The sequence below is a fragment of the Amblyomma americanum genome, chromosome 3 (genome assembly GCF_052857255.1).
Source record: "Amblyomma americanum isolate KBUSLIRL-KWMA chromosome 3, ASM5285725v1, whole genome shotgun sequence".
In the NCBI taxonomy this organism is placed as follows: domain Eukaryota; kingdom Metazoa; phylum Arthropoda; class Arachnida; order Ixodida; family Ixodidae; genus Amblyomma; species Amblyomma americanum.
In genome coordinates, this window is record NC_135499.1 from 121,497,060 (window position 1) to 121,523,604 (window position 26,545).

At 45.6% G+C, this 26,545-nt stretch overlaps 2 protein-coding genes across 3 annotated transcripts in view; both read left to right on the forward strand.

Annotated features, from left to right (window-relative positions):
- Positions 1–15,709, forward strand: part of LOC144124858 (uncharacterized) — a 28,153-nt gene extending 12,444 nt beyond the window's left edge. For both annotated transcript variants that reach the window (XM_077657772.1, XM_077657773.1), the window contains exons 3-5: positions 6,658–6,801; positions 9,219–10,547; positions 13,266–15,709. In XM_077657772.1, the coding sequence (XP_077513898.1) occupies positions 6,658–6,801; positions 9,219–10,547; positions 13,266–13,417 (1,625 nt within the window). In that variant the 3' untranslated portion in view covers positions 13,418–15,709. The remainder of the gene's footprint in view (positions 1–6,657; positions 6,802–9,218; positions 10,548–13,265) is intronic.
- A 1,775-nt stretch (positions 15,710–17,484) lies between these two features.
- On the forward strand, positions 17,485–23,834 carry LOC144124070 (uncharacterized). The gene is made up of 4 exons (XM_077656738.1): positions 17,485–17,499; positions 21,127–21,234; positions 23,316–23,477; positions 23,796–23,834. The coding sequence occupies exons 1-4, from the start codon at positions 17,485–17,487 to the stop codon at positions 23,832–23,834; spliced, it is 324 nt and encodes a 107-aa protein (XP_077512864.1).
- The last annotated feature ends 2,711 nt before the right edge of the window (positions 23,835–26,545 follow it).

Consider the following 26,545-nt stretch of genomic DNA (forward strand, 5'->3'; position numbering starts at 1 on the left):
CCATCCGGCATGCGTGGCTCACTAGGTCTCTTTGGACCTTAAACTGGCTGCTGGTTAGCCGGTCCTCCCACTGCTCTGCATTTGGCTCTTTGTTACTTCGGAAAGCTACATTGTGTATGCATTCCCATGTGATATGATACAGCGTGGGGGTTGCCCCGCAACCACGGACATGTATCCCTATACTGCTCCGGATACATCTTATGTAGAATGTGAAGGTTGTGGAAGGCTCCTGTTAGGAAAAAAATATTAGTTCTGTGTGGTCGCACAAAACAGGTCGAAAGAAAAGTTTTGAAACAAGAGGGGACATTAGTGCTTCATATGCTGGAATGATTACCAGTGGAGTGGCTAGCGAGGCTACGTAGAAAAAAAAATGTGTTTCCCTCAAATCCGCATCCAGTTATCTTTTGTTCATGACTGCACATAGAGAACTAGGAGATTTTTCTGCGAATGTGCCACGCCCAGCCGCTGCTTGTTTGAAGCGAGTTCGGCGCTTTTCACATGACATTTTCGGTCTTTCTGACAAGACAGCCGACGAACGCAGGAAATAATATTTCACAAGCAGTGAGGCTGGCGGCGCACCCTTTGGCATAGTCATGCAAACTGGTTTTGTAGGCTTTAATGAGGTCATTTTGTTGCGGGCTTTTAGCGTCGTTTTAGTCTTCGAAAAAAAAAGCTAAGAAAACAACATATCTTGTGCTAATTTGATGAATCCGGATAATTTTAGTATTGGAATTTCCAGCCATTTTGATGCCTTGTTGACAATTTTTTACTTGCCTGTGGAAAACTAACAGTCGGTGTCTTGCGCAGAAAAATTATTTAGACTGCATCCGTTTTGCATAAGCTGTTTAGGCGCACACAGACTTTTTCTGAATACATATGGCGAGTGGTGTCTGAAAAGTTCATTCAGTTTTCGAGCTACTTGGAGGCGGAAAAGCTGTTCTTTTGTAGTGCTGACATCATAAGTGCACGTTCTAACGAACAAGGGTTATGCACATCTATGCTTCTCGTTGTCAGGAAAGAGATAGTTGTCAGAGAGCGCGGCATGCATGTGCTACACCCGCCGCCATAAGGTTAAGGAATGGGACCTTGGCGAAGGAATTTCCTTTCTTCGAAACAAGAACTCCTTGGTTGAGAATTGTTGATGTGCTGTGCAACTCATACACGCAGAACTTGCCAGCATTTCAAGCTGCTGGATCATTCCACGCCAGATAAACCAGACGTTGCGCTCGACCATCTACGATTTGTTCAAAGAACTGCATCGAAACTTATCGAAACGGGCGTAATTTAAGGATAAAATATTTTTGCTGAAAAATATTTTTTCTTGAGGTGAACTCATTTTGAACGCTTCGAAAAGGCGCGAGGCCAGGCACTGCTCAATAACTGATAGAAAATAATAAAATTTAGACAACAATAAACTAGTTTCTCACTTATTCCGGCTTACAATATAATTCAGATCACGTTTTTGTACGGTATAAACATTTTTGAGAAATTGTATAAAATGTAAAAATTATGGGTATACTTACATAAAAAAAAATATCAACTTGCTCGATGAAATTCGGAAACAATCATCTTTGTTCCTTAGATGTATATTACCCATAAAAATGTTACAGCTGATGAAACTAAATACGTAAAAGTAGAATAGAATACTGAAGTTGCAGAAAAGTGCGTTTTCAACCACAAATACCCGGTTATTTCCTCATTAGATGGTCGAAGTAAAAATAAAAAACAATGGCGAAGTTAGTAGAACAGATTTTGCCCTTCATTTCTAATGTTCTAATAAAGATAATTTTTATTTAGAAGAAGAAAAATCTTTTTGAAGTTGACCTCTTGCGCCGTAAGTTGGGTTCCCTCTTCGCGCCTCTTCACCGCAGAGCACAGCACCGTCGACACTGTGGCCAGACGAAACGTACAGTTATAATTCCTAGGTGAGGTTTCCACTGCAGGCAGGTATCACAACGATGTGTAGTCGCACAGATATTCGTGGGAAATGATTTTCTAGCGTACGTACACCAGTGAAATTGTTGTTCAGGGTTTTCATGCCACATTAGTCATTGTTGTCAGAGCCACGACAGACGTGCACATGACGCAAGGAGGAGGTAGAAAAAGGCGACGCGCAGCGCCGGTGCAGTGGTATGTTCGGTCACTCGAGAGCACTCGAGAGCGAGACACCTCCGCGATCACTGGCAGTGCGTCTCGCGTTACTCGAAGCAGTGCTGAGGACTTCGTTCCGTCACGTGCGCTGTGAGGCGCACGCTCTCCGCGATGTTATTCGGACATAAAGAACTGATGTTACGGTTGCCGTGCCGCCTGGTCGTTCCCTCCTCGTGGTACACTCGACCAAAGCGGTTCCGTTCGAACTTCGAAACCGAAAATGATCTCGCTTATCGCATACCACTCTCTCGATGTCATGGAATATCTGCTTTAGCTCCAGCCGTCAAGATTCACGACTAAGAGTGAGAGCAAACTGTAATGGTTATCTCGCCGTAAATGTCATGCCATGCCTGGTGCCGTGCTCTGCGGTGGAGAAGCGTTAATAGATGACGTAATTTTGCGGCGCGAGAGCTCATCTTCAAAAAGACTTTTTTCTCCCTTTAAGCAAAAATCATCTCGATTAAAGTTGTAGAAATGAAAGGCAACAAACAGTTCTACTAAACCTGCCATCGTTTGTAAGTTTACTCCGACGGACTCAGGGTGAAATAATGGGGTGTGTATGGTTAAAACGCATTTTTCTGCAACTTTAGTTTTTATTTTCGTCCCTGTATTCACTTTTATCAGGCATAGCGTTTTTAAGGGAAAATAGCGCAAAAGACGGGGACAAGAGAAGAAAACAACAGGAATAGCGCTGGTCCTGTTGTTTTATTCACTTGTAACCGTCTTTTGCGGTATTTTCGGTATCACTAACTCGCCCGTCTTGCCATTGTGTTGAGTAAGATTTTTATTGGTAACAGACTCCTAGTTAAGCAAAACTGGTTTTTCCTGATTCTCCAGAGCAAGTTGATACTAAAAAAAAATCAGAAAATGGAATAACTTTTACGCTTCATTCAATCTCAAAAAACACAGTCGCACCTCATATAACGAGACGGTTTATAACGAAATGACGGATATAACGAATGTATGACGATTCCCTTGGAAGCTCGGTCAACAAGGGCTATAACGTAGTTACGGCTATAACGAATTAATCGGCGGGCTCCGTTAAGTTTGTGGTAAAGAAGTTCAACTGTAATTATACCGTACAAAAATGCGTCATCTGAATCGCATCAAGAGCCGGAATCTGTGCAAATGTCATGACAAAATTTATGTAGTGTGTTCTAAAAATTTGAATTTTTCATCTATTTTTGAGCGGTGTCTAGTTTTACGCCTTTTCAAAACGTTCAATTTGTACTAACCTCATGACTGAATTTTTTTCGCCAAATTTATTTAGTCGCCAAATATATTTAGGCTTAAATGGCGCAAGTTGTGACAAACTCCCAAGAGTTTTTTTTTTAACAAATCGAAGATGGTCGAGTGTAACGTCTGGGACGTTTGGTGCGGAATGGACCTGCTTGGAAAGAGGGCGATGGAGGTGTTCTTTTTTTCTAATATCGAATTTCGAAAACGTTACATTGCGGGTATATACTTTTCCACACGAAAAAAAAAAAAACGTAATGAACATATGAAATGAGCTTTCGTACTTCTAATCGCAATAATGTACTCCAAGCTAACTAATATAAGACCTTTAAAATATTTTTGTAATTGATATTAAATGTAGTAATGAATTGATCCACAAATAGATATAAATCACACATAAAACTGGCTACACACTCATATGCGCATTCACTCAATCGACACCAACGTTACGCCAGTGGCTTAGAAGGAAAATAAGAACAAAAGAAACCCATGGTTGTTTACTGAAATTTTATTGATTGTTTACTCGAAAATGCAGCTTGTTATAAAACACTAAAGAGGCCAATTGTCTACGGAAGTTTTCGTGATGGTCGCAGTTTCCTGATTCTTACTCTTTTCCTTTACAATGCACCCTCGCTTATTCTTGAGCGTGCTCTATAGAGACACCAAGTTGAAGGCGCCGGCTGTGACCTGTACGCACTGCCAGCTGCTCTCGATTGTACACGCGCGTATCACGGCAGATTTCGCCTACTTTCGATTCGGTATGCAAACTTCTCTTGCCGCACCTGCATGCGCTGGCAGCGGTGCGACGACTCGCTAAGATAAGGGCAACATAAGCTCCTGAATACCATAGAGTACCCGCAGTGCACTGACTTCGGACAGCAAAGATGCAAAGTAGATTAGAAGTCAATGACGTTCGCCTATGACGTCATGCCTTGACATGCTGTCTTTATGAAAAGTCAACAGCCGACAGCGCGCTCGGCTCAAGTTGCCGACAGGCCTATTCTGCAGACCCTCTTTTCCACCTTAGAATTTATCGTTGAGCTCCCAACTCTAGCGTTAAAAAGAAATAAAAGCACCGTGGCACCTCTCTGCTGTTCGCTCAGAGGAATGTCTAAAAGAGCCACACGTGCTTTTCAATACAATCTGTACACGTACGATACGGTGCTATTCGAGGTTCGTGTGATAAGACATGCGCTGTGTAGGTAGCACAAAGTCTAAGAATAATTTTAATAGGCGTGCAACTTGCAGCAACGTTACGTACTAAATTTAAACGTTTTGTTACAAAAAATGACGCATGACATTAGGTTACATACGAACGATCGATTTAGTGCTCGAAACAAGCAGAGAAGTTTGAAGCTGCGTTGTAGATGATAGCGTAATTTTGGGATAACTGTAAAAGTGCTACGATGGCGCAGTGCTCATTAACAAATGAATGTACCCTCTCCTGCTTGGATCGATTCCGTCTGCAGTATTCGGGAAATAAATAAATAAATAAATAAATAAATAAATAAATAAATAAATAAATAAATAATAAAAGTAAACTTCAAGCGCTGTGTCTAAGCGCTTTTTCCACTTTCCTTGCAATAATGACGTTCTTAGGATGACACACCGTAGCTGTTGAACGCTTTGCATTGTGCGTGCCATTGATGGCATACATAGCTTCAAAATGTTCTCATAAAATGTTGCTCACTACTAATTCGCCGCTAACACTTATGCGGCACTCTTTATGGATACGTATACAAGCTTGAGCTAATGTACTAAGCTGTAACGTGAGTGCTGGAGCGGGATGTGTTAATTGTGATGTGTTGTAGTATACTCTATTTCTGCTCCAAGCTTCTTTAGATTGTCGACTGTAGCTGCGTGCTCTCAATATTGTCTGGTCTGGTTCCGAAGGGTTAGTTTACTGCTTTAGCGAATGCTGCACACGTATTTAATCATTTCGTGAATATTGGATTATGTTAAGTAAAGAATATTTCAACGTTTATTTCTACCTTTTCTGAAAGGTAAGAAAAAGCACCTTAATGTCAGCGCATTTATGTTAGAGCGAAACAAAGACTAGCGTTTATTACAATGTTTCTGCACTATGTAAGTGGAAACCGTCTATCTCAGCGCATGCTATATATACTGCTCTACATACCGACGCTTCCTTGGCTCGGGAACAATGCTTCATTTTACGTCGTGCAAGCTCCTGCCCAGTGCAGCGTAGCGTTCCCTGCCCAGATTGCACAGACCGTGCTCAGTAAAGATATACAATATCGGGGCCCGGGCTCTACACTGTCGTCGTATATTGCGACATCTGTCGTAAAAAAAGAAAACACTGCTTTATCTTTGCTTCTAAGTATCAGGTGATCACTGCACAGATAAAGATTTTTCCGACGTACGAAGGTATAGCGGCACTCTCTTCGCAAAATAACGCTACTAATAAAAAAAAATTTCTGCCGTTTAGTTGCACATTTCGTCCAACAGCTTAGAGTACCTATGGCTTCTGACAAAGTTTGGCAATTTAGTGGAATAGATTAGTTTTCATATCACCGTATTTGCAGATGACATATTCAGCGTTTTCTCTGTAACAGTGGTTCACAATAAATCGAAGCGCAAAAAGCTGATAAGTAAGTGGCCAACACAGCACAACTGCAATACATGTAAAACGCCGCGTCCCATACCATATATGGGGAAAAGTGGCAACTTTCAGCGCGTTTAATGAAGCCACAACATGCGCACGCCAATCAAACAGCGCAAAACAGTTCTTAATTATCGTATGTTCCATGCAGCCTGCGGCAAATTAACGCCGCTTTTATATTGCGTATGCCCTCTTCTCACAGACAGCAGAGCGCGTTTAGTAATGTGTACAAGGAGAAAAATGCTACTATAGTACGAGCTGAAGAGGATAAAGGTCATAACGTTTGAAAAGGCGTGGTTAACGCGAGATATCCGCTGCTGTCTTTGAATGATCTTAGAAAAAACAGTGTGATTAATTGTGTTTTCGTGCGTTGGATGTAATCTCCCGGTGGCTGATATAAAGCACATGTCTAATTCAACCGCTAGGCTACTACTACGCCAATGAAGACGCGAATAATCTCATGATTTCCGACATGCTTCCATTACAAAGGGGCGCCGTTATGCTCAACGTCAGTACCATGCGCCAGATTTTTTTGATTAGGTTTAGCACTGCTCAGTGTGTGAGCAAAAAGATTAGCACATGCAAACCGTTGGTGTGACCGACTACTTATGCTCTGGCACGTGCGTGTCTCTCTTGGATGACATCTGCAGGTCTCCTTGTCACCCTGCTGCACAAGTACCTGTCGTTGTTTTGGATTGGTCTCCTAGGAAGCGTCATGCTCTGGAGTAGCCTCATCGCATCGGCCTTTGCTCCCAGTATTGGGTGGATGACTGCGACCATCGGTGTCGCGTATGGTGAGGCAGATTCTATATTATGCTTTATAATGCAAGCTCGATTTTACGCGAGCCCTCACGATCAAATTAACAGCTTTTGCCGAGACGAAGTGCAGTCAATACATCCTGACCACGCTGTCCTCACTCTGTGCGGCTAACTGTGAAGTGAAGAAATATGGCAACCGTGTGCCGCGTGCAAGCAGAACTGCTGGCTAAGTTAAATGAAGTTGGCGGCGTTAGCAACTTTTTCCTCTTGGCGTCTCAAGTGAGGTGCTCATAGCTATCGGAATAATGAAGCAAGTAAATTTACATTACTGTGATTTCGGACTTAGTTCGTTGCACACCATCGTCATCACTTTTCGTACTACTAGCGTTGAAAATTGAAAATTGGTTTTTCGAGGAAAGGAAATGTCGCAGTAATTGTCTGACATATCTCGGTGGACGCCCGAACCGCGCCGTAATAGAAGGCAGGAAGGTGTGAGTGAAAGAAGAAAGAAATCACAGTCATGTAAGACATCAACCGCGAATTTTCGCGCAGTGTAAAGTAGAATCAAGAAAATTTTAGAGGAAGATCAGAAAACAACTTCGAGATTTTAACTATTTACTGTCGGCGCTAAATTATAATATCGATGAAGCATGCTTTAAACCCCCCTTCCCCCCCCCCCCCCCCTCAAAGAAAAGAAATGAACCCAAGATTCGGTTCTGAGTTGGCGGAATCTTACATCTGCTTCTACAAACGCTGCCACGGCACCAAAGGCTAGCGGTAACGCTCGCACACGTCGGACATGTCCTGGGCGCACACAAAGGCTTTGTTTTCGGGAAGGAGACCTCCCATACATTTGTACCCCGCAGTGCTTGCTGTTCTAACGAAAGACTCCTGCAGCGCTCGAATGAACGCATGCAGCTCACCTTGGGATCTGTATTTTACCCACTGCCTCTGATGAGCGTGACCTACGCGCTTGATTAAAACTGTAAAGATGCCGTCACGAAGCTAGCGCGGATCTTATGTTGATAGGGGCTATTTATTTACAAAAGAGCAATGGAAGGAAAAGATGTTGCTAGCCGCGGCATCTGCCATCGAAACCTGAAGCACCTGAGCTGCGGCTAGCGGGAATAAAAGGACAGGGAGAGGACAAGTAGAGGACAGGTAGAGGAAAAGAAAGGGGAAGCGGTAGTAACAAAGAATATGGGTAGGGCGGCAATATACAATATATAAAAATACAGGTTATGGAAATACACGTGAGGTGCTGCGCCACGCATGGTTGCCAGGAGTGCTCGGGGGGGGGGGGGGGGGGGGCTGGAACGGCCGGTTGTGGCCCACGAGATGTCTAGCTCAGGGCACTTGCGAACAGTATGGACAGTCAGCGCAGGCGAAATACGCCACGTGACCAGATTGGCCAGGAAGGCATACCGCGTTATCGGCATCAGAATCCTCCAGTCGCTGCCATTAGTTGAGCCCCTAGCTTGTGCCGTTGTTTTAGATTTCAACGCTGTCCTTGCCTCGCGCCCACCACGCTTCTGCTCCCACTTTCGACGCTTTGCACAGCCACGCACGCACTCATTGATTCTTGTAGCCGGTCGGCGCGCCCTTGGACCGCGGTTAGCTCCAATTTGACTTCCCCCATTTTTATTACATTTTTTTTGAATGGCCAAGTGGGTTGTGCGGTGGGGTCACGGGGTCTGAGAGACGCTATTTGGCCTTCGCGATGGTCGGAATTTTGAGTGTTCCGACCACAGCGAAGAGTTTATTGCGCCTTGTTCCCCAAAGGACCATAACGGACCTGTACCCACTGGTGTTCGCTGTATCTCAGGCGAACTGCCATTGATCTAATGTACATTTTGACTGTAGCACCGCCCTTGTTTGTAATAAGACGGCAGCGTTCGTTGTAGCTGCGGTCGTTACAAGTGGGCTCGACCGAATTGCTAAAGAGATGTTCACCTGATTAGAAATGCGTAAAAGCGATATGGCGATATGGCGAATATACTGATCCGGAGTTCCCGGGTTCGAACCCGACCTCGGCGGCTGCGTTTTTATGGAGGAAAAACGCTAAGGCGCTCGTGTGCTGTGCGATGTCAGTGCACGTTAAAGATGCCCAGGTGGTCGAAATTATTCCGGAGCCCTCCACTACGGCACCTCTTCTTCCTTTCTTCTTTCACTCCCTCCTTTATCCCTCCCCTTACGGTGCGGTTCAGGTGTCCAACGATATATGAGACAGATACTGTGCCATTTCCTTTCCCCCAAACCAATTATTATTATTATTATTATTATTATTATTATTATTATTATTATTATTATTATTATTATTATTATTATTATTATTATTATATGGCGAATAACAGTGTGACAATACATAGCACTGTACAACACTGTACAAAGAGTCGGACAGGGTCCATGCTTGCTGCTGTTTCATGCTGTCTACTTTTCCATTTGCGTGCAGGAACAGGATCGGGAGTCGTGTTGGTGACACATATAGTACTGATCATGCAGTACTTCCGCAAGTACCGGGGCATCGCAGCCGGTCTTCGGCTGTCCTCAAATCCGGCCAGTGCGATCGTGTTTCCTGCCGTGCTGTCGGCACTGAGAGACGCCTACGGGTTTCGTGGTGCTTCGCTCGTGTTCGGCGCCATCACGATACACGTGACCGCCTTCTGCATAATGCTGAGGGAGCCGCCCTGGCTAACCAGCAATAGACCGAAGAAAGCTGCGGCGCTGACTGGAACGAAAGATGGAGAGACGGAATCAGCAAGCTCTAATGGTTGCGAAGACTCTACAGTCCTAAAGAAGGATAGGCAGGCAATCGTTGCAGGGGATAACGAAGTGGTCAAAGAGAAGCCTAATGTAGGCGATCTCTTAGTTGCAGAGGCTCAGGCGCTGATACCTGACCTCACGCCACGCAGAAGCAGCAGCGTTTCAAACATGCAGGGCGTTACTGGTTCGGATTTGTGTAGATCCTCGGAGTTTTCGGGTAGTAAAGTTCAGGGACCGAGTCAAACGCTGTCCGAACCAGACACTCAGAAAAGAAACTGGCTTGTCTCAATGTTGCAGAGAAAAAAAGTGTCCAGAAAACATGACGTGGAGACCATGAATAGTGAGAGCAAAGGAAGTAACACTGAAAGACAAGAACTGAGCAGTCGCACCGCGAGCTCCGTGACGAGCCGTTTGCTACCAGTTCACCACGACACCCGCAAACCTTGCCGAGACGCCGAGAGAGACTTCAGCGAATCTCAAGGTGTTCAACACTGTGCCGTAAGAAACGATCTTCCCTGGCTTCCACGTGGATTGCTGCCCCGGTTGTTCAAGCTTCTCGAATCGGCAAGGCTTCCTTCGCCTGCTTTTACAGTAGCAGTTCTCATCTCCTTGTTGCTGGACTACGTTAACTCCGTGCACCTTACAACGATGGTGGACTACGCGCGAGACAAGGGCGTCTCACCCGTGCAAGCGACCATGACGATCGCGTACGCAGCGGCCCCAGAGATCTTAGGGCGTATTTTGCTGCCACTTATCGCCGACCTCGGCTGGGTGACGAGGCCCACCCTCTTCTGTGGCGCTCTCTTTTCCCTTGCGCTGCTGTTTGCGATCACTCCAGAGATGATGGTGGTTGCGCACGTGGTCGTCCGGGCGGTGTCCTCAGTGTCCATGGCAGGTTTGCTGACCATGAGGCAGGTCCTGATAGCGGACTACCTCGGCGCAGAGGCTGTGTCTCTAGTTATGGGAGCGGCGGGCGTGCTGCTCGTGCCAGTGCAGTTAACCAACCCCATGATAATAGGTAAGTTCTTAGCATGCTCGTTTTATTTTGATGCACCTTGGCGCACTTTTTTTACAGCTGCAGCTGTATGGGTGTTATTCTCTGATGATGTGTAATCGCCGTCATCGGCGGAGGCTTCATCTTCCGCACATGCCGCACCACTACTCCCTACATATACAACCTGCGCAACCGCCCCATTGAACCACGCAGTGCCGTTTGGCGCATTTATGTGTCCTAAAACACCTACAGTCAACTTAATCCTACACCCATAAATTCCACCTCCGCACCAGTTGGCTGCCCACTTCATCCGGCTGCTTTTATACTGCCAACGTCGAGCTACCACACCACAATTATCTCGCTATCTCAAAAGATGGATTTGAATAGATGAGAGACCGCGCGTGAGGAACTTTCGCAAGCTTGACGGTCGCCTACCATACACTACTACCCCGCGATACACACTCCTGCCCCGATTTACTAGTACCCCGATTTCGCAGAACCCAGGTTGTCGCTCAAATTCGGATTACCGTTGCGGTGAAGGTCGTCGTCAGCGGCGTTTGCCACACCCTAGCACCCCCTCTCCGCAACACTACACTTACTGCACCTGGCTTTACCAACACTGGGTGGTTGTAGGGTAGTCGTGCATGACGCACGGCCCAACGTGTCTGCCCTTCCTCACACCATCCTCATTAACTAGAGTTTCTAAGCACTCCTACCAGCATCATCATTTCACACCAGCCCAGTTACCTCTCTCTCACACACACAACGCTGTGGCAGAAACGTTTCACTGAACCTATAGGCCGTCGGTGTTTATTGTGTTCATTGTCGTTGACGTTGAAAATGTTCTATAATAATTTTGTAGGATAGGAAGAGCGCATAACTGGCTCCCAGGGACAGTGGACGCCTCAATCGCGCTTTGACGTACGTGGCCGTGGTGAGTGATAGATGTGGGCTGCATGCATTAGCGCTGACAACGTTGTGGCAGACACGCGGCACCGCAGCAATAGGCCACAGCGTTCATTGGGGGACCAAACTCTCGCGATCATCCATTAATTTAACTGCCAGGGGACAGGGTGAACGCGCTGCTTATCCATTGTGCAGAACGCATTCAACGTTACAGACACCAAGCCGCGTCTATTTGCCCGATACACCACAGCTTTCGCTCTCTAACCAATTTTAGCAGTAGTTAAATCATAGCTAATTTTTTCTATCATAATCGCCCCATTGCCCTTGTAGAAACCTACAGTATACAGCTACAACTATAGTTCACAACGCGGGATAACTCACTATAAAACTTGTTCTGTTGGCTAGATGGTGCGGGATAAACATTTGACTCAGTCGAAACCTCAGGTGTCATGCAGGCATTACGGCATCAGGGTGCAGGTGAGCCTTATGTAAAAATACTGGAAGATATCTATAACGGCTGTACAGCCACCATAGTCCTCCATAATGTCAGCAATAAGATTCCGATAAGGCAGGGAGACACGATCTAACCAGTACAATTCACCACCTGTTTACAAGAGGCATTCAGATTCTTGGATTGAAAACAGTCGGAGATAAGAGCTAATGAAGGATACCTCAGTGATCTGCGACTCGCTGATGACATTGCCTTGCTAAGTTACTCAGGGGATGAATTGCAAACATGATCAATGACTTGGACATGCGGAGCAGAAAGGTTGGCCTATAAACTAATTTGCAGTAAATAAAAGTAATGTCCCACAGTCCCGGAACGGGACAGTCGTATACAATTGGTAGTGAGGCGCTGGATATGGTAAGGGAATACGTCTACTTAGGGCAGGAAGTGACCTCAGATCCGGATCATGAAAGAAATAACTAGAAGAATAAGAATGAATTGGAGCGCTTAGCTAGGTTCCCCCCGATCATGAATGGCAGTTTACCAATATCCCTCAACAGAAAAGTGTATAACAGCTGTATCTTATCGGTACTCACCTATGGGGCAGAAACTAGGGACCTAACGAAAAGGGTTGAACTTAAACTAAGAGCAACGCAGCCAACTATGGAAAGGAAAATGATATAGGTGGAGCTTTAAGAGACAGGAAGAGGGCAGAGTAGGTCAGAGAACAAACGCCGGTTCATGACATGGTAATTGAAATAAAACAAAGAAATGGGTTTGGACAGAGCATGTAATGTCAAGGGAAGATAACCGATCGTCGTTAAGGGTAATGGACTGGATACCAAAAGAAGGTACGTGCAGCAGGCGTGGCAGAAAGTTTGATTGCTGGATGAGATTAAGCAGTTTGCGTAGATAAGGTGACCTCAACTGGCGCAGGACAGGGTTAATTTGAGAGATATGGGGGAGGCCTTCATCCTGCTGTGGTCGCAGTCAGGTTGCTGATGGTGATGATTAATTTTCAGCCCCCTTCATGGCAATGGATCAGATATTTAGTGCTTACTGTCCTCATTTTCTTTCCGCTGTTAATTAAATTAAATGTCATACCAACTATGAAAACACGAAAAGCGCGCCATGACAGCACTGTTCATGAGATACTGTTGCGATGTTGTCCTTCAGTGGCAGTACATCCGCTTTGAAAAAGGGTACTTTCTTGGGTTAGTCGGTATATGTTCATCAGGTAAAGGCACAGCGCGATTGGGACAGACAGACAGTGTCTGTCTACTTCCAACGTCCTGTCTCAGTGGGGTGGGGCGTTTACCAGATAATCTGCTTTGGGTTAGGCTGAGAAAAAAAAAAAAGCCTCAGACTGCTCTTTTACTATGCTGCAGGTCATTTCCGTGACACGGCAGGCTCCTACGACAACTTGTACAGAATCACGGCCGGCTTGCTTCTTTGCACGGCTCTAGTGCTTGCCGGTTTCATCATCTCTTCGCGAAGAACCAAACCTGCAGCTGCAGAGGAGGACGCCTGTGGGCCCTGAGCACAAAAGGCGTCCGTTGAGGCAACACTTCATGCGCGGACACCTCCAGAGAGGGGCCCAAGAGTTCACCACAGCGAGAAATGGGTTGCTGCAAAGTGGTCAACAGTAGCTTAGTGGAAGTGTGTCCACAGTTCACCGGTGAACAATCGTACGGGTTGGTTATACCCGCGCGTAAGCGGAGCGAGTACGTCTTAGAGTACTGATGAACCACTCGTCACGAGAACTTGGGGAACATTGTCAGATCGTCGTGGTACGACCGTCGTGACAGTGTCGCTAGCCGCGACACGATGAACAAAAACGAAATTAGCCGTGCACAGGCAGCCTTACAGACGACTCTGGTGACTTGCTACGGTGACTTGCGTGTTTCTTTTTTGTGGCTGATGAAGAGCTATGCCCTCCAGTGGACCATCCGACAACTGTTGCCTCTACGAATGAACTTGTGCCCTTCTTTTACATACGTCGTGGGCTAAATTATCGATGGAGTGCACGCGGACCATCAATGTGTCGTCACTGACTTCGGTTACAAAAGCGTGCTCATTTCACCGCGCGGTGTATCCCGATAAAGAGAGTCGGACACTTCAGTGTTGTTAGTGCTGTGCTGCAACTACGGTGAGTGTCCGATGGAGGAAGACTGATGCGCTAGCTGGTTCTTGAGGCTGATGTTAAAAATTTCAAGCGAAATATTCGATCTGACATTGCCGCTGCATCTCGCAACTTAGTTTAAATTGTGGTTTTACTGAGACGTTGGTCTCTTGATCACTGAGTGAATTACTCACTGTTGACCTTTTTATGCCTATTCACATCCGCAAGATTGGTTCTTTAACTTGAGGAATTATTTTGTACCGGAATAAACGGAAGCGTGATGTTTGATTTGTTTTACAGAGAGAGCAGTGTCAGCTTTGCTTTAGACGTATAGCTCCGCACTCTTCCGTGCAATATACAGCCCCAGCTGTATGATTTGAATTACTTAGGGAATCATTTAAATTTTCTTAATTAATCGAACTGAGTTTATTCAGGTTCATCTAATTAAATTCTCCTGGCACGATGTGCACACGGCAATGTGGAGAGAGAAAAAGTTCCTTCTTCACGTTTAAGAAAGAGGATGGAGAGGGGATGTACGACGGGGAAGAAATATAGAGAGTGGGAGGCTACGAATAGCCTCGCCGCTTGGAGCCGCCGCGGTGGCTCAGTGGTTATGGCGCTCGGCTGCTGGCCCGAAAGACGCGGGTTCGATCCTGGCTGCGGTGGTCGAATTTCGATGGAGGCGAAATTCTAGAGGCCCGTATGCTGTGCCTTGTCAGTCAAGGTTAAAGAACCCCAGGGGGTCGAAATTTCCGGAGCCCTCCACTACGGCGTGCCTCATAGCCTCAGTCGCTTTGGGACGTTAAACCCCCATAAACCCAACCAAACCTTGCCGCTTGGGACGTTATGGCGCGAGCGGAGGAAGGTGGTGCCACGGGAAGAAGCCATAGTGTGGCCACCACGGAAGGAGGAGGTTATGAAGAGGACGGAGGAATGCGCAACCTGAGGGTGTTTCCACGGTAGAATGCAGGGTTATAAGCTGAACCAAAGCTCTTTCGCTAATTCATGCGTTGAGGCACTAGTTCACATTTTTTTCAATAGGAAAGAAATATGTAAGTTTTATGTGTTGCTACTTTGGAGGTAGATGTTTTATTTCACTCCTTTAGATATGAACTTCGTTCTAAGCAGCCAGACAATGAATGGTGCAAACGTGAACGGAGAAAGCAGGCAGCACGTCCTCATTTTAATGAGATATTTATTCTTAACGCACTGCACACATACTCTAGAATGTTTTGGAAAACTCAAGGAGGAGTATTACATGCCTAAAATATTCCAATGCACTCCTTCCAACATGCTTTTTATTAGTAGGTATAGGTCAAAATAATTTATTTACCTTGCTTCATAGTGGTTCGTGAGAGAATATGCGGCAAGCCTTTTGTCTCAAATATGCATTAACTCGAAACGTTTTGTGTGGTGTCTTGCTTTGAATGTATTATGTTCGCTTAATGTTGCTCAAGGTTCGTCACCACAATCTTATTCTAATATAGACAAGCGTGCCTTAGGTGACCAGATAAAAAACATACCGGGATAAAAAATATCGTCCACAAAACGAAAAAGAAGTTAATAAAAGGTCACTTGTGATCACTACATTTGTATAAATTGTCACCTGTTTTCTTCTTGGCCCACATTTTTGTCAGCTTTTCGCCGAAGCGTTTACCAACAGAGCTACGTGAGAGTAACAACTGTACAATAAAAATGAAAGGTGCAATTATTGCTGCTTCTATGATTCTTTTAGTGCTGCTTCTATTGCTTCTGATGCTGGTGCTACTCCTACTCATACTCCTGCTTCTACTACTGCTATTACAACTATTGGACAAAGAGCAAGAGTTGGGTGGCTAGCATGAACGTAATGACTGACGTGGATAATATACCTCTGAGCTTGCCCCTTATTGCACGGCCATTGAACTTTCAATTTAACACATCGGTGTTTTCAAAAAGTACTTGTAACCTCGTTGTATATAGTGCTGCTCAGAAATGGAACAGAATGAGCACTTCGAAGATTAGTAATGCTGAAGTAAGAACACAAGAGCCATAGCGTTGTCCGTCAAAAGCACTGTGGATCACAAAGGAAGTGTATCTTGTACGCTGTACTGGATACAGCGTACAAGATACATCTGTATCGTGCACGCTGTTTACAAACCTCAGTTACAATATACATCTGTATCTTGTAACTGAGGTTTGTAAACAGCGATGCCGTTTGGAACCAGAAAGAATTCGCCCCACATCCCAGCTACTGCTGTTGAATATTATGGTTTTCGAGGGTCTCCTAATTACCAGACTGAGAGAAAGGCGAAGCAACTTTATTGCGACCCTGCGTTAAGGGTCAAGGATATCCTGCGGCAGGGTCGCCATAGCCAACTGGTCCGTCGGCCTGTCCGGTGCTAGCCAGGCTCGCTACGTTAGGGAAGAGGGGTGAGTATGGTACGAAATACGCAAGCATAGCGCATTGATGTTGAAAATTATTCTTATACAAGTCTTATTAACCTCCCCTGTGCCGCCAAGGTGGCTCAGTGGTTATGGCACTCGACTGCTCACCCGAGAGACGCATGTTCGATCCCGGCTGCGGCGGTCGAATTTCAATGGGAGCGAAATTCTGGAGGCCCGTGTAATGTGCGATGTCAGTGCACGTTCAAGAACCCCAGGTGGTCGAAACTACCGGAGCTCTTCAGAACGGCGCCCCTCATAGCTTGAGTCGCTTTGGGGCTTTAAACCCTATGAACCAAACCAAACCAATCCTCTCCTTTGTTTATTAATATGGCCGTTTTATACTAAGTCGCATTTATTTCCTTCCTCTCACCTTCTATTTTTGGCAATATCTGCTAGCTAACTACCGTTTGTTCCCCAGTGCCCATCTCCGCCCTTTCTCAAATGAATACGTGCGTGACAAGCATCTTCCCACGGTGGTGACGCCCTATTAAAACTGGATTCGCCCGCAAACTGCTCCGAAAGAGGCACCTAATTGACTGTGGAGCTTCGCCTTCGAGGCTTAAAATTTGGACTTTCTGTGAAGCACATCCAACCCTGTGCCATTCAATATGGGAATCTTCCAATCCACCCTCAGTACCCCCCCCCCCCCCCCCCCCCCCCCCGTACTCTATCCCTGCTCTCCCCAGTGGGAAGCCGGCGCATCGAGCGCAACCATGGACGACCAGCATGACCTGATCGCCGGGTCAACCAGATGGCTACGGCAAATAAGGCTCTGGACTGAGAGCTCCACCCTCTGGGGGCCTCCCACCAACCTCTCATAACTTCCGTACCAATTTTAGGCCTTGAAAACAATCATTTTGAACGAATGCATCTATCTATCTATCTTTCTTTCTCTCTCTCTCTCGGAATAAAACCTGCTACAACATTTTCCGGATCTGACTCCACCTGCAGCTCAAGAACCATTATTTATTGAACAATAAGCGCTGTCGCTATCTCCGGATGTAATTCTGATAAGAAGAGGAAGACGTAGAAGAAGAAAGGTCGCTTGCAGGAACATCATGAAAAACCCGTCGGTGAGTGTTTTGGAGGATGCAGCATGCTCCAGCTACAAGTTGGCGTTTTTTCTGGGGTCGGTATACTTCCGGTGGTTAAGTTGCCTCCCTACGGGCAGTGGAGCATGGTTGCGGGCAGCGGGAATACAGCAACGGTGCCCATCATCTTCGCGCTGGTGCAGTGGTTCTTGCTTTCGCAGATCACCTGATGATCACACCGTGTCCTCAACACGATATGCTTAATTCAAGCTTTAGAAACAGGCCTAAAGCCTTATAACTTCCCATCGCAGCAAAACATGTGCACCTTTCCTGTGCCGTTCCTGGTACCGCTGGTTATCTTGGACCCTGATATTACAAGCGAAGATTGCGCCTTTTCGTGGGGTAGTACAAGCGAAGACTCGGTGAATTATTGGCAAGTAACAATGATATCAGGGACGTTTTGCAGGGCTGAAGGCTTCGTTGTTAAGCATAATAGAACATGGACTCACTGACGTCGGAACATCGCGTGGTACGGTGGGACCACCATCCCTACTGGGGCAGATATGTCTTCACAACTATATAGAAAGCCATCAAGGGATGGGAACACGTTCATTCGTTGGGGCTCGTGACCACCCACTGGAAAGTAGTGCGATGAAATTAGAATTACCGCTAGTCCTGGAAAACACAGCACACCGGCTTCCAGAATAATGCGGGTGGGTGTGCTCTATGGTGCGATATAGGGATAGGGCGAAAATCGTTGAAATGATACGTTCTAGATGGTTTGTTCATTGCATATAGGGCTCTGACCTGCGAAAGTTAGAGTAGTGTAATCCTCCGTTTGCATAAAGAAGCAGTTCTGAAAATTTTTTTTCATTCTAACTAGCTTAGGCTTCGGCGCTGAGTAAACAAGTATGGTATGCAGTCCGAGAAACGGCTAGCTGTGATAATGTCGTGAACCTTGCAGATAACAGTTCATTCAAGGTAGACAAGGAATCAGCTCGGAGTGTATATAGCAACACGGTATGCTTATACTTCACTATACTGCCACGCCTGCGCTTCTCTTTTCAGAGGGCTAGTGAATTGTTACAACTGAGTTCTTTATAAAGGTGGATGTCTTCGTAGAGAAGACATCAACGGAATCCATCCATACCATTGTAACGTCTTGGTCAAATGTTTAGGTGAATCCCAAGAGGTGGAGATTTGTAATAAGGAAGTAATTACTCATTGGAATCCACCCAAGCGCAGCCATACGGCTACAAAGGAAAGCTATACAGCTTTCTCAGAGACTTCGTAGTTAAAGAATAATTCATCTTGGTCCGGGGTTCCAACCCAGTACCACCACTTCACCGGAGCAGTCGCTATACCAACTGAACTAACTGGCAAGCTTATGGTAGGGCGAGAGCGAATTGGTCAATAACTCGAAGTGGGAACAGTGTTGGCCAAATATTTAGGGGAATTCCCCAAGATGGAGATCTTTCCACCTTGGGGGATTTGTTCCACCTTGGGGGGTTAGCTCAGTTGGTATAGCGACTGCTTCGTTGAAGCAGTTGTCCCGGGTTCAAACCCCGGACCAGGACGAATTTTTCTTTAACTATGAGTTTCTGTGGAAACTAAAACTTTTTTTTGTAGCGGTATGGCTGCGCTTGGGTGGATGCGAATAATTACTCCCTTATTGCATTTTAACGTCTGCGTCAAGAGTTTACCAGCAGTATACATGGCTACTGAGCCTTGACTCAAGCAGCGGACCTGAGGCTCCAGGGTTCGTTTACAGCAAGGGGGACTGTTTCCCTTAATCTGTAGTGCACAGAAGCGGCCCAGGAGCCACGGCGTTTTCACAAACGTAGCCCGGCGCCAACTTTGGCTGCCTGCACAATGGCTTGTAAACTTTTGTCTCACAGTGTCCTCATACAACAAAGATGGAGGCGAAATTCTAGAGGCCCGTGTAGTGTGCGATGTCAGTGCATTTTAAGGAACCTCAGGTGGTAGAAATTTCTGGAGCCCTTCACTACGGCGTCTCTCATAGCCTGAGTCGTCTTGGGACGTTATATCCCCATAAACCGTAAACAATAGAAGTGTCTCTCTTTCGCAGACATTATTTGTACTCTATTATAGCTTTCAGACATTCGTTGAAATGAGAGCTCAGTACAGAAATGCCAGTGGAATGTTTAAAGAAACTTAGAGCACTACTCCATAAACTTTCGGTCTTAGTAGAAATCGACTCAGCGGCTCCTTCTGGTTCTGTAAATGTTTTCCGGCACCAAAAGGCGCATTTATGGCTAAGGAAATGAGGATTAAAGGTTTCGCGCCACTCGACTGAAACTCCGTGAACAAAGTTTCGAAGTGAACTGCGGCGTTTACTAGCTTCTGGGGTCCGCATAAAAAAAAAAGCTGTGTTGACTCATCGAGTTCACTTTCGAAACGGGCCTGTGATGGCAACACTTGTTTATTGCGTTTATGTCATTTCTAGGTCATTAAAGCTTAGTGTTTATTGAAAATAGCGTCCTTTTTGTTAGAATGCGGTGACGTACCGATAGACACCAACTTAAATTTGTCCTCAGTTATCCCAGAGGCTACGTTACACTGCCATTCACTTCAAAGTTGTGGCGAGTGTTGGCAAGATTTTAAAACTTTTTTTTTCAGAGATAAATGTGTCTCTTGCTGTCGGAAAAAAAACTACAGCATAGCCAGAGAGAGCAAGAAAATCAATTTTCACCGAGAGGAACAACTGTATGCAGTTATCTCCAAAGCCCCTTTAACAACGCCTCCGTGATTCTTGTGCAAAGGAAAGTGAAAAGGCGCTAACTTCCTGAGTAGCTAGAGGTACAAATACTGTCACGTTTATGTGCCAGCTGCTTAAATGAAGGCCTGCAGGATATCTGCTGCAGAACGGAAATTTTCTGATAGACATTACCCGCCGCGGTGGCTCAGTGGTTAGGGCGCTCGACTACTGATTCGGAGTTCCCGGGTTCGAACCCGACCGCGGCGGCTGCGTTTTTATGGAGGAAAAACGCTAAGGCGCCCGTGTGCTGTGCTGCTGTGCGATGTCAGTGCACGTTAAAGATCCCCAGGTGGTCGAAATTATTCCGGAGCCCTCCACTACGGCACCTCTCTCTTCCTTCTTTCACTCCCTCCTTTACCCTTCCCTTACGGCGCGGTTCAGGTGTCCAACGATATATGAGACAGATACTGCGCCATTTCCTTTCCCCCTAAAACCAATTATTATTATTATCTGATAGACATTAGTTGCGTCGGTTGCATACACCATGCGCGTTAAGAGTGCACTTTGAATAGCGTCCACAAAGGGGTAATATAACGATACTGAAATTTAACCAACCTAGAATAGATGCCTATGCGCTTGCCGGAGTAATCTGGGCTTTACAAAGTTTATTCGCTTCTGCTCGCTTTTTTCGCCTCAAGGGATATCAAAAGACAAGGACGGAAGAAAGCACATGAAAGCGTCCGGCCCTGTGTGTTCATGCGGCTGACTATCTCCCATTCGCTGCATCAGTGTGCTCCCTACAGTTAAAAGATGCGTCGGTGCAGATAGCACCAATTTTTTAGAGCGAGCATGCGCAGTCTGACCACTTTAGTTGTTTCCTGGTTCCTTAACAGCAAATACCTCGTGACGTATTGTCATTGTCGTGAGTATTGCGATTTTTCCTTTCGCAGATTACCAGCCCCAAGGAAGTGATTGGGAGTCCGCTGACGGAAGCACCTTTTATATTCAGCACGAGATACATCCAGACTGCCACTGGCGCTTTGAACCTCGTTGAAACGGTGGGTGTATATCTATGGAAATGCCTGAGTTGATCGTGTGCACTTGCACCGCCCGCTCATTTGATGGGAGCTGCTTGCTTACTTTAACGGACACTTTTCAAATGTCTTCAAGATGGCTTTGCAGCATTGCACATTTATCAAGAAACAGCAGTGCATGCCTACAGTCAGTGAAGATGAAGTGTTGAAAGCGCTTCAAAACGCTTGGTAGCAGGGGGTGTTTGGATCACGGGGTCTCGTGGACATTTGTTTTGTCTTGAAACACACAAAAGCACTAGTATAGTATGATATTTGCACTCGTCATGCGGATGCACTAAGTAAAAAAATGGCGGGGTTTAGCTTTGGTTAAAGCTGGAGTGACGCGATAGCTACAGCTGGCCGAGTGGAACTTGGTCACGTGACCGAACACGTGACGAACCACGTGATCAGCCACGGCGCTGCGCTGCCGGTAGCTGCTCCGCACCACATGACCAACCACGTGACAGCGTGGAGGCGCAGCCACGGGGTGACGGCGCCGCCACGCTGAAGGCTCGAAATGCTACCGTAATGTAGCTATCGCTGCAAAACGAAATGCAATGTAGAATGTGGAAAATTATTCGCTGCCTATGCACATATGCCCTAGGAACCACAGGCAGCTTTACAAGGTATCAAGGCAGAAAGAACGCGGAGGAGTTGCACACGTAATGGACGCATAACGAGTGAACGGATTGAATATTAAAGCTATTCTTTTTTTAAAGCCCGACGAGGAAATTTGTCATCGTTGTCATGAGTGTTTCAGTCATAAACATTGTTAGTTTCCTATGCGACACAACAAAGGAGCTAATAAAAAATTAAAAATAACTGCCGCTTCTGCACTACCCCCGCCCCTAAGAATTTCGACACCTCCCCTAATTGAAGTTCCTGGGGAAACCCGTGTGAGAGAGAAATCCACTCAAAAGAAGATACACCAGTGTATGAGGAAAGCGTTCCAGTGCCCACAGACAATTGCGTGCTCAAGAAACCACGCATGCTGTGTAAACAAAAGGAGCTGTCGGATGAGAAGCCAGCCAGAGCGAGCGCAAGCGTGCGGAGGTGTACCGACAATACATGCATTAATGAAACGGGGGTAGAGTGTGTGCTGTGCGACATGCCACCGACAGATCGTAGATGCGTACTCAACTGCGATAAAAAAAAATGTCAGCGCGATAAATTTACTTGGCTACGCTTTGCATTTATACGTGCAAATACTGTTCACAACCGGCCACATTCATTCACATGATGTGGACATGTACACTGCTCAACTCTGACAATTCATCTACCGTAGATAAGTGGGAGCTCCTCCTACGTATCATCCAGCTGGCCCAACTGCGCCAGCTCATTTCGAGCTCATTGAAGGCCGCAGAATCCCAAGGGACACCTCCCGACGTCCTCTAATGCAGCGCAAGCAGTCTTCGGGCTTAAATTTAAATTGGTTTTCGAGGAAAGGAAATGGCGCAGTACCTGTCTGACATATCGGTGGGCACCTCAACCGCGCCGTAAGGGAAGGGATAAAGGAGGGAGTAAGAGACGAAGGGAAGAAAGAGATGCCGTAGTGGAGGGCTTCGGAATAATTTCGACCACCTGGGGATCTTTAACGTGTAGTGACATCGCACTGCGCACGGGCGCCTTTTTGCGTGTGCGCCTTTTCTCTGGTTCCCCTATTTTTGGGAGTCAATAGAGGGTTTATCTGCATCATCATCGTGACGACTCGCGAAGCAGACCAAGAGCTGAAACTTCATCTTCCACCCCTTTGGCGCATCTTGTTAGGAAAACAAGCACCGGAAAGAAGAACCGCGCATCCAGCAACCGATATTCAATCTCACACGTTCGATGCTAATGTTTTGAAAATAAGTTCTTGAAAAAAATTTTCTTTTTCGCGGCCAGAATTGTATATAGGTGGAGGCTTGTGGGTCGAGACCACCGCGGGGAGCTCCGAAAGGTTGTTTCGCGACATTTTTAAGGAAGCTTTCCACAGAATGTCGGCTCATGCATGCTGTATGACTTCACTGCTCCCAGAGTTTTCAACAGCAATCGTTTTCTTACGGAAGATGTGGCGCTGCGTGCAGTGCCTGTCGGTGGTGCTGTTCAATTCGCTCTGCTCGCACTCGGACGAGAGCCTCTCCGAGACGCTGTTCGTGGCCTCGTTCGTCTACTCCATCGCCGGCCTGTACCTGCTGCTGGACGGCAGCTGCAACCAGCCCCAGCCCCGGCAGCCCTCCACGCTGGCGGTGCGTGGTGCGCACCTCTCGCGCTTCGTCGGCTGCAGCGTACGACGAGCTAAACGAGCGCGATCGAATGCGAGGGCGCGTTACACGTGGTAGTTGGCCTGAAGCGTCCATTACGCGAGCCCAGCTTCCTTTCTCAACGTAACCAAGTTGTTAAGAGCTACTCTTTCTGGACGAGGGCTACTTTGAATAGCGCGTGGACGGCACTCTACCTGTAAGCTGAAGCTCTCTGTATAGGCCATGTTCGTTTGTATTGTTAAGAAGCAGTGCAGCTATCGAATGAGTAATCAGAAAATTCTGGCAATTCGCGCCATCTCGCAGGATAGGACTTGCCACCGACTGCTCGTAGATGCATACTGAATTGCGATAAAAAAAAAATGTCCGCGCAATAAATTTGCTTGGCTGCGCTTTGCATTCATCAGACTCGTACTTGCGCAAACCAACGACAGTTGGAAGGAGTGCGACTTGGCTCGGCATTTTCATCTGAATCCTTGTAGATAATATATGGTCAGGCACGATTATGTGAAAGAGAAGCTTATAGTACGGCAATTTTTACGCATTTATTAACGGGCAACTACTAGCTTTGCGGCGTGGTTCCTGAAGCATGTTTCGATAGGCCCGTTTTCACTTAGTTTAGCGCTTTACTATTCCTCTGCTTCAAATGCACTCAAGTTGATTCTTCAGAAGCAGCGCATTTTGCAAAAGACAGGCGCATTGTAGATGTCAAAGAAGTGTCGTTCGGGCAAACTGCTCTAAAAAGTATATTGTTGCATAATCTCGAACTGATCCTTTCTTGCATACTGCGAAGTGTTTATAAATACCTCACCGCTGGTCGGATGATTTCTATTACAACACATAGTAAAGTTCCGAAGCCCCTGCTGTGGAGCCAGTGACTGGCAGGCAAAACTCGTGTGACTTTTCTGCTGGGAAATAATTAAATCAAATAAAAATTTATTCGCCTGTATGCGTACATATTCATACATTCTGATCTGCCTAAGCACATTTTGCTTGTTGGCTGATCAGGCAGCAGGTGGAGAAATAGCTCTGTATGAATAGATTTCTTTTCTAAACAGTCATGCTAACACAGAGAAAAAAAGTCTGAACACAAAATAGCACATATGAAGCAACTCAAGCTATACACAAGGCAATACATTTGCACACCAATTTCTTATGTCCTTCATCATCCTACGCTTGTTATTAGCAATACACAGATCACCGGGAATTTTATTAAATACAGCTGGCACGTAATAATTGCGCATCTTTTTACCATAGTTTGTATGAACCCGTGGCTTAACAAAACGTTCAGTTTTTCTCAAGGTGACATCTTTTTTTACGGGTAGTCTTGTATTCATTTGAATAATAATACCGCGTTAACGCAACAAAGTGGAAGAGTTCACGAATCTGAAGGATGCCTAACTCATCGTATTTCCCTTTCATGTCAACCGAGTGTAGTCTGGTGGCGTAAGATATAGTGTTCACTATTCTATTTAGGATAACATTTAATCCTCTTTATTGTATTCGGAGCAGTTATCATATACAGTAATGCCGTACTTTAAAACATGTTCTATTAATGCTGTATAGATCAATCGTCTAAGATGAAGCGGAGATTTGCCACGAAGGCAATACATCATAGCCGCAATGGCCCTTATCTTTCTAGAAAGGTAGACGATGTGGTCGCTCCATGTGAGGTGTTGGTCAAAGTGGATGCCCAGATAGAGAACTGTTCTCTCCATTTGCATAGCTTTACAATTACACTGGTAACAATGGGATGCGTGAAGATACAGTGGTTGGTTTAAAATAACAATTTTATGGGGTTTTTAAGGCATATCAGTGTTGTTTTGTTAACGTTTAAAAAAATGAAATTTTGCGAGAACCAGTCAAACACTCCACTTATATCTGTTTGAAATGATTCCACGCCTGCACGACAATCAGTAGCTTCAAGTGCTAGCGCTGTATCGTCAGCGTATTGAAAAATGTTTGACTTAAGCTGTAATAAACCCAAATCAGATACATTTACGTTAAAAAGCAGTGGACCAAGTGTGCTTCCTTGAGGTACACAGAATTTAACATTTTTTAAAATCTCGGCGCGTATTATCAAGCATCACACACTGCAACCTATCTGTAAAATAATTGACAAAAAACTTGTTAAAATGACCGCGAAAACCAAGTGAGCTTAATTTTTCGAGTAGTAGCGCATGGTCTATCGTGTCATATGCCTTAGTTAAGTCCAGAAATAAGGATAACACAATGCGATTATTTTATAGTGCATTGTAAACATAGTCAGAAAATTCTTCAAGAAGTGTAGTCGTACTTCTATTTCTTGTGAAGCCAAATTGCGCAGCATTGTTCAAAGAGTATTTTTCAAAGAATGATTCCATAACATATGCAACATGCTTTTCCATAATATGTGCTATTGATGAAAGTATTGCGATTGGCCTATAATTTGTACAATCACCTTTCTTCCCGTGTTTGTAGATAGGCCTGACAACAGATATTTTAAGTTCTTGAGGTATAACATCAGTTTCGAATACACCATTCAATATGTTCATAAGCACTTCTTTCAAAACGTCAAAATTTCTGTAAAAATTTCTTAGACGAATGCCATCATATCTCGGTGGCTTGAACTGCTTCATTCCGCATAAAATGCCCCATAGCTCGTCAACTGTTATCAGTGGCAGATATGCGGTATGCACACATGCCCGCTTCGGTCGATGTGGTACAGGCCTATTGACTGCTATATTTCGCAACTTTTTTGTTGTGTTTATAACCACATCGTTAAATTTATCGCAGATCACTTTCACGTTCTCCTTTGGGAAATTCTTCTTTACTGCTTCATCAATGGAAGTCTTTTTCTGTCTACCCATCAGTTCACTGGCAATTTGCCACGTTTTCTTTCCGTCATGTTTGTTCAGTGAAAACTGTCGTGCGGAAAAGGAGCTTTTCGCCAGTCGCATTTTCGCCGTTACCTGGTTCCGCCTAAACGCGCGATATTCATCTCTTAAAGCTTTATCTTCAGGTTGCTTCCTACATTTTTGCCACGCTTTGTCTTTCGCGCAGCACAACTCCGCTAT

Coding starts and splice junctions, on each gene's coding strand:
- LOC144124070 (XM_077656738.1), top strand. Junction 21,235..23,315: donor CTTTGAACCTCGTTGAAACG/GTGGGTGTATAT, acceptor CGCTGCGTGCAG/TGCCTGTCGGTGGTGCTGTT. Junction 23,478..23,795: donor GGCAGCCCTCCACGCTGGCG/GTGCGTGGTGCG, acceptor GCCATCTCGCAG/GATAGGACTTGCCACCGACT.